The sequence below is a fragment of the Pelecanus crispus genome, chromosome 27 (assembly GCF_030463565.1).
Source record: "Pelecanus crispus isolate bPelCri1 chromosome 27, bPelCri1.pri, whole genome shotgun sequence".
Classification (NCBI taxonomy): Eukaryota; Metazoa; Chordata; class Aves; order Pelecaniformes; family Pelecanidae; genus Pelecanus; species Pelecanus crispus.
In genome coordinates, this window is record NC_134669.1 from 1,666,642 (window position 1) to 1,674,326 (window position 7,685).

The window sequence follows — 7,685 nt, forward strand, 5'->3', positions numbered from 1 at the left end:
CCCCCCAAGCCCAGGATGGGGGACCCAGGCGCCCAGGAGCTGCCCACCCCCCCACCCCGAGCCAGCCTGAACGTCCTCTGGGTGTGTGTGGGGGGGTCCCAAACCACGTGCACCCACGAGACCACCTGGCTGGGCCAGAGGTGGCCGTACCCCTCCCCCAAGGCCCACGGGGGGGACCTGGCCCCCCCCGTGGGTGCCCGTGGGGCTGGGCCGTCCCCTTTAAGGCCCCAGGCGCCCATGGGCGCAGCCGCTCACCTGGCGCAGGTGACGGTGACGACGGTGACGCGGTGGCTGCCGGGGCCCTGCCATGGCCGCCTCCGCCCTCTTCATCCTGGACCTGAAGGGGAAGGTGAGACCCCCCCCCCAAACCCCCCCATGGCCACCCCAACCCCCCCCGGGGACGACCCCGCTGTCCCTCCTGGCCTTGAAGGTCAGCCAAGGTCAACGGCAGAGCCTGGCGGTGACCCCCGTGACCCCGGGGATGGGGTGAGCGGTGGGGGGGGGGGTGGGGGGGGGTGTCCCCCATTTCTGACCCCCCTCCCCGCCACCCCCGCAGCCGCTGATCAGCCGCAGCTACAAGGGGGACGTGGGGCTGGGGGAGATCGAGCACTTCATGGGGCTGCTGCTACAGCGGGAGGAGGAGGGGGCCCTCACCCCCGCTCCTGACCCACGGCAAGGTCCACTTCCTCTGGATCAAACACGCCAACCTCTACCGTATCCTTCCGCGCCCCCCCAAAACCCCGAGGGTCAAAGGGGGGACCCCCCCCGATACTCCCCACACCCCCCCCCGCCATTTTCCTTGACCCCCCTACCAGTGGTGGCCACCACCAAGAAGAACGGCAACGCTTCCTTGGTCTACTCCTTCCTCTACAAGGTGGTGGAGGTGAGGGAATGGTCTTCAGGGGGGTCCTCCCCCCATTTTGGGGAGCTCCTCTCCTGGGCGGGGGGGGTGACGGAGGCAGCTGGTGCCCCCCCTTCCAAGGTCTTCTGCGAGTACTTCAAGGAGCTGGAGGAGGAGAGCATCCGCGACAACTTCGTCATCGTCTATGAGCTCCTGGACGAGCTGATGGACTTTGGCTTCCCGCAGACCACGGACAGCAAAATCCTGCAGGAGTGAGCGGGGCCGGGGGGACCGGGGTGGGCGTCAGGACCCCCCCAAACCCCCCCTCACCCCCCTCCACCCACCGCAGGTACATCACGCAGGAGGGCAACAAGCTGGAGACGGGCAAGTCCCGCGTCCCCACCACGGTGACCAACGCTGTGTCCTGGCGCTCCGAGGGGCATCAAGTACAAGAAGAACGAGGTCTTCATCGACGTCATCGAGTCGGTGAACCTGCTGGTGAGGCGGGGACAGGACCTGCCAACGGTGGCGGGGGGCTGTTGGGGTCCTGCTGCGGTAGCGGCACCGCCGGGTCCCCGGTGGGGCGGGGGAGCGGTGACGGTGATGGGAGCGGTCATGGTGGTGGGACGGGTGATGGCATTGGGGATGGGGATGAGGATGGTGACGGTGATGGGGCTGGCGATGGTGATGGGGACGGTGATGGTGATGGGGCTGGTGATGGTGATGGGGCTGGGGCTGGTTCACCAAGCCAGGAAACATGAAATTATGACTCTGCCCTTAATTGGTTTGGTGGTGGACTTGGTAGTGTCAGGTCAATGGTTGGACTGGGTGATCTTAAACTTTGCCAACCTCAACAATTCCACGATTCTATGATTCTATGAGCGTGGTGACATTGAAGGGGCTGGTGATGGTGATGAGGATGGTGATGGGGACAGGGCGGGTGATAAGCATGGTGACATCGAAGGGGTTGGTGATGTGATGAGAACGGTGATGGTGATGAGGACAGTAATAGGTACGTTGATGGTTATGGGGCTGGTGATGAGTATGGTAACGTCGAAGGGGCTGGTGATGGTGATGAGGATGGTGATGGGGACATTGATGGGTACGGTGATGGTGATGGGGCTGGTGATGAGCATGGTAACATCAAAGGGGCTGGTGATGGTGATGAGGATGAGGATGAGGATGGTGATGGTGATGGGGCTGGTGATGGTGATGAGGATGGTGATGGGGACAGTGATGGTGATGGGGTTTGTGACAGGACCTGTGATGGTGATGGGCTGGCGGTGAGCATGGTGACATTGGAGGGGCTGGTGATGGTGACAAGGATGAGAATGGTGATGGTGACGAGGATGAGAATGGTGATGGGGACAATGATGGTGCTGGTGATGGTGATGAAAATGAGGATGGTGATGGGACCGGTGATGGTGACGGGGCTGGTGGTGATGGGGTTTGTGATAGGACCTGTGATGGTGATGAGCATGGTGACATCGGAGGGGCTGGTGATGGTGACAAGGATGAGAATGGTGATGGTGATGGGGACGATGATGGTGCTGGTGATGGTGATGAGGATGAGGATGAGGATGGTGATGGGGCTGGTGATGGTGACAGGGACAGTGATGGTGATGGGGTTTGTGACAGGACCTGTGATGGTGATGGGGCTAGTGATGAGCATGGTGACATTGGAGGGGCTGGTGATGGTGACAAGGATGAGAATGGTGATGGTGATGGGGACAGTGATGGTGATGGAGATGGTGATGGTGATGAGGATGAGGATGGTGACGGGGCCGGTGATGGTGATGGGGCTGGTGATGGTGATGAGGATGAGGATGGTGATGGGGCCAGTGATGGTGACGGGGCTGGTGGTGGTGATGGGGTTTGTGATAGGACCTGTGATGGTGATGGGGCTGGTGGTGAGCACGGTGACATTGGAGGGGCTGGTGATGGTGACGAGGATGAGGATGGTGATGGTGATGGGGACAGTGATGGTGATGAGGATGGTGACGGGGCTGGTGGTGATGGGGTTTGTGATAGGACCTGTGATGGTGATGGGGCTGGTGGTGAGCATGGTGACATTGGAGGGGCTGGTGATGGTGACGGGGCCGGTGCTGAGGCCGGTGATGGTGACAGTGCCGCCGGCGGTGCCGGTGCCCGCAGGTGAGCGCCACGGGCAGCGTGCTGCTGAGCGAGGTGGTGGGCACCATCAAGCTGAAGGTTTTCCTCTCGGGGATGCCCGAGCTGCGCCTGGGCTTGAACGACCGCGTCCTCTTCGAGCTGACCGGACGTGAGTGCCGCCGGGTGGGCTCGGGGACGGCCCAGGGTTGGGGGGGGGGGGGACGCGTCCCCGTCCCCTCGCCCCCCTCCGACCCCGTCCCTCCCTCCCCAGGGGGCAAGAACAAATCGGTGGAGCTGGAGGACGTGAAGTTCCACCAGTGTGTCCGGCTCTCCCGGTTCGACAACGACCGCACCATCTCCTTCATCCCCCCCGACGGAGACTTCGAGCTCATGTCCTACCGCCTCAACACCCAGGGTGCGGGGCGGGGGACGGGCCCACCCCGAGGGGCCGTGGGGGACACGGGGGACGCGGTTTGGGGGGGTGACCCCTTCCCACCCCCTCCAGGTAAAGCCGCTCATCTGGATCGAGTCGGTCATCGAGAAGTTCTCCCACAGCCGGGTGGAGATCATGGTCAAGGTGAGACGCCGGGCAGGTCACCACCGCCGCGGGGGACCCCGAGCCGCGCTTGACCTTGACCCCCCGCACCCCACTTGCGTCCTGTCGCCCCCCCCCCACAAAGGCCAAGGGCCAGTTCAAGAAGCAGTCGGTGGCCAACGGAGTGGAAATCGCCGTGCCGGTGCCCAGCGATGCCGACTCGCCCAAGTTCAAGACCACCGTGGGGTCTGCCAAGTACCTCCCGGAGAGGAACCTCGTCATCTGGACCATCAAATCCTTCCCGGTGAGGTTGCCCACCCCCCCCCCCCCAAAATCCTCGACGTCGGGGGGGTCCGTCCCCACCCCGCGGCGCCGCCGGCTGCCCCGTTGCCGTCGCCAGCCGCGCCGGTGCCGCGCAGGGGGGGAAGGAGCACCTGATGCGCGCCCACTTCGGGCTGCCCCAGCGTGGAGAGGGAGGAAGAGGAGGGGCGGCCGCCCATCTCCGTCCGCTTTGAGATCCCCTACTTCACCGTCTCGGGCATCCAGGTGCCAGCCGGGGAGGGGGACGTGGCCCGGGGGGGTCCCTGGGGAGGGGTCCCGGGTGTTTTGGGGTAGGGTGCTGGGGACAAGGCCCCTGGGGTCCCCATTTGGGGACAAGATGGAGGGGACAAGGCCCATGGGGTCCCTGGGGAGGGGTCCCAGGTGTTTTGGGGACAGGGTGGAGGGGACATGGCCTGTAGGGTCCCCGGGGAGGGGGTCCCAGGTGTTTTGGGGACAGGAGAGGGGACGTGGCCCATGGGGTCCCTGGGGAGGGGGTCCCGTGTGTTTTGGGGGCAGGATGGAGGGACATGGTGGGGACAAGCCCCTGGGGTCCCTGTTTGGGGACAGGGTGGAGGGGATACGCTGGGGACATGGCCTGTGGGGTCCCTGGGGAGGGGGTCCCAGGTGTTTTGGGGACAGGAGAGGGGACGTGGCCCATGGGGTCCCTGGGGAGGGGGTCCCAGGTGTTTTGGAGACAGGAGAGGGGACATGGCCTGTGGGGTCCCCGGGGAGGGGGTCCCAGGTGTTTCGGGGACAGGGTGGAGGGGACAAGGCCCCTGGGGTCCCTGGGGAGGGGTCCCAGGTGTTTTGGGGTTGGGGTGCTGGGGACAAGGCCCCTGGGGTCCCTGGGGAGGGGTCCCAGGTGTTTTGGGGACAGGGTGGAGGGACATGGCCCGTGGGGTCCCTGGGGAGGGGGTCCCAGGTGTTTTGGGGACAGGATGGAGGGGACATGGCCCATGGGGTCCCTGGGGAGGGGGTCCCATGTATTTGGGGATGGGGTGCTGGGGACAAGGCCCCTGGGGTCCCCAGGGAGGGGGGTCCCAGGTGTTTTGGGGACAGGAGAGGGGACGTGGCCTGGAGAGGGGTCCCTGGGGAGGGGGTCCCAGGTGTTTTGGGGACAGGAGAGGGGACGTGGCCTGGAGAGGGGTCCCTGGGGAGGGGTCCCAGGTGTTTTGGGGGTGGGGTGCTGGGAACAAGGCCCCTGTGGTCCTCATTTGGGGACAGGATGGAGGGGACAAGGCCCCTGGGGTCCCTGGGGAGGGGGTCCCGTGTATTTTGGGGACAGGAGAGGGGATGTGGCCTGGAGGGGGGGTTCCTGGGGAGGGGGTCCCATGTTTTTTGGGGTTGGGGTGCTGGGGACAAGGCCCCTGGGGTCCCCAGGGAGGGGGTCCCGTGTGTTTTGGGGACAGGGTGGAGGGGACATGGCCTGTGGGGTCCCTGGGGAGGGGGTCCCAGGTGTTTTGGGGACAGGGTGGAGGGGACATGGCCCGTGGGGTCCCTGGGGAGGGGGTCCCAGGTGTTTTGGGGACAGGATGGAGGGGACGTGGCCCATGGGGTCCCTGGGGAGGGGGTCCCAGGTGTTTTGGGGACAGGGTGGAGGGGACGTGGCCCATGGGGTCCTCGGGGAGGGGGTCCCAGGTGTTTTGGGGACAGGATGGAGGGGACATGGCCCATGGGGTCCCTGGGGAGGGGGTCCCATGTATTTGGGGATGGGGTGCTGGGGACAAGGCCCCTGGGGTCCCCAGGGAGGGGGTCCCAGGTGTTTTGGGGACAGGAGAGGGGACGTGGCCTGGAGAGGGGTCCCTGGGGAGGGGGTCCCAGGTGTTTTGGGGACAGGAGAGGGGACGTGGCCTGGAGAGGGGTCCCTGGGGAGGGGTCCCACCCGGGGGGGGGGTCCCGGGGTGCCCGGGGGGGGGTCCCGGGGTGCCGGGAGGGGGTCAGGGTGCCCGGGGGGGGTCCCGGGGTGCCCGGGGGGGGGTCCCGGGGTGCCGGGAGGGGGTCAGGGTGCCCGGGGGGGGGGTCCCGGGGTGCCCGGGGGGGGGTCCCGGGGTGCCCGGGAGGGGGTCAGGGTGCCCGGGGGGGGGGTCCCGGGGTGCCGGGGGGGGTCAGGGTGCCCGGGGGGGGGTCCCGGGGTGCCCCGGTGGGGGGGGGTCAGGGTGCCGGGGGGGGGGGGGTCAGGCTGCTCGGGGGGGGGGGGTCCATCCCCGCCTGCCCCCCAGGTGCGGTACATGAAGATCATCGAGAAGAGCGGGTACCAGGCGCTGCCCTGGGTGCGCTACATCACCCAGAGCGGGGGTGAGTGCGGGGGGACCCCTCCCCCGGGACCACCCCCCCGGCCCGGGGACACCGCCACCCCCTCACCCCCGCTCTCCCTCTTGCAGATTACCAGCTCCGCACCAGCTAGGGGGGGCCCCGCACCCCCAAAACCCCCCCAAACCCCCCGGACCCCCCCTCCTCCTCTGGGCCCTATAAAGATGGAGCTGAGACCACCGGCCCCGTGCATCTGTTGGGGGGTTGGGGGGGGATTGGGGGTCCCGCGAGGGGGGGTGGGGAGGAGATGGGGGCTGGGGGGGGGGCGCTCCGGGGGTTTGGGGGTGCATGGGGAGGGTGTGGACCCCACCCGAGGCGCTGGGAGCGTTTCCCCTTTAAGAGCGGGACGGGAGGGGGCGTGGCGGTGCGGAGGGGGCGTGGTCGCTCGAGGGGGCGTGATCGAGCGTGACGGGGGCGTGGCCGAGCGTAGCGGGGGCGTGGCTGCTCAGAGGGGGCGTGGCCAAGCGTAGAGGGGGCGTGGCCGCGCATAGGGAGGACGGTTGTTCGGAGGGGGCGTGGCCTAGCGTGGAGGGGGCGTGGTTGCTCGGAGGGGGCGTGACCGCCGTCCCGTCCCCCGTCACGTGACGGCGGCGGCGGAAGCGGCGGAAGCGGCGGTCACGCGCGCGGCGATGCCGGAGCCGGAGCTGCGCGTGAACGCGGCCTTCGCGGAGCGGTACGGCCGGTACCGCGGCGCGAGGAGCTGCAGCGGCGTGAGTGGGGCGGGGGGGGGAGGGGGGAACCGGGATGGGGGAGCGGGGGGAACCGGGGAAACCGGGGAAACCGGGGATGGGGGGAACCGGGGGATCGGGGGAAACCGGGGATCGGGGGAAGCGGGATGGGGGGAACCGGGGAAACCGGGGATAGGGGGAAACCGGGGATGGGGGGGAACCGGGGGAACCGGGGATGGGGGGAACCGGGGGTAACGGGGACCGGGAAAACCGGGGATGGGGGAACCGGGGATTGGGGGGGGACCGGGGATGGGGGATCCGGGGGGAACCGGGGGGATCGGGGGTAACGGGGATCGGGGGAGCGGCGACCGGGGGAACCGGGGGAGCGGGAATCGGGGCAGAACCAGGGACCCGGGGGAGCGGGGACCGGGGGGAACCGGCAGGAACCGGAGCGGAACCGGCGACCGGGGGAACCGAGGATCGGGGGGAAGCAGGGCGAACCAGGGATCGGGGGGGACCCGGGGATCGGGGGGACCCGGGGATTGGGGGGACCCGGGGATTGGGGGAGCGGGGATCAGAGTGGAACCGGGGACCGGGGGGAACGGGGATTGGGGGGAACCGGGGGGAGCGGGGACCGGGGGTAACGGGGAGCGGGGAGCGGGGGGAACTGGGGATCTGGGGGACCGGGGGTAACGGGAACCGGGGATCGGGGGGAACCGGGGAGGGGGGAAACCAGGGATTGGGGGGGACCCGGGGATTGGGGGAGCGGGGATCAGAGTGGAACCGGGGACCGGGGGGAACGGGGATTGGGGGGAAACCGGGGGGAGCGGGGACCGGGGAACTGGGGATCTGGGGGACCGGGGGTAACGGGAACCGGGGATCGGGGAAACCAGGGATT

The 7,685-nt window shown here is 68.2% G+C and overlaps 2 protein-coding genes across 2 annotated transcripts in view; both read left to right on the forward strand.

The window, feature by feature from the left end:
- Window positions 1-307: 307 nt before the first annotated feature.
- AP1M2 (adaptor related protein complex 1 subunit mu 2) lies at window positions 308-6,213 on the forward strand. The gene is given in 15 exon segments (XM_075725186.1): window positions 308-349; window positions 557-655; window positions 657-714; window positions 816-883; window positions 983-1,113; window positions 1,191-1,278; window positions 1,280-1,339; window positions 2,996-3,122; window positions 3,225-3,370; window positions 3,459-3,530; window positions 3,634-3,792; window positions 3,908-3,946; window positions 3,948-4,034; window positions 6,029-6,104; window positions 6,191-6,213. Coding segments are annotated over 15 exon segments (1,275 nt in total).
- Window positions 6,214-6,748: 535 nt separating this feature from the next.
- The window catches only part of RAVER1 (ribonucleoprotein, PTB binding 1), an 8,085-nt gene continuing 7,148 nt past the window's right edge, over window positions 6,749-7,685 (forward strand). The window contains 1 exon segment of the mRNA XM_075725130.1: window positions 6,749-6,833. Coding sequence (XP_075581245.1) covers window positions 6,749-6,833 — 85 coding nt within the window.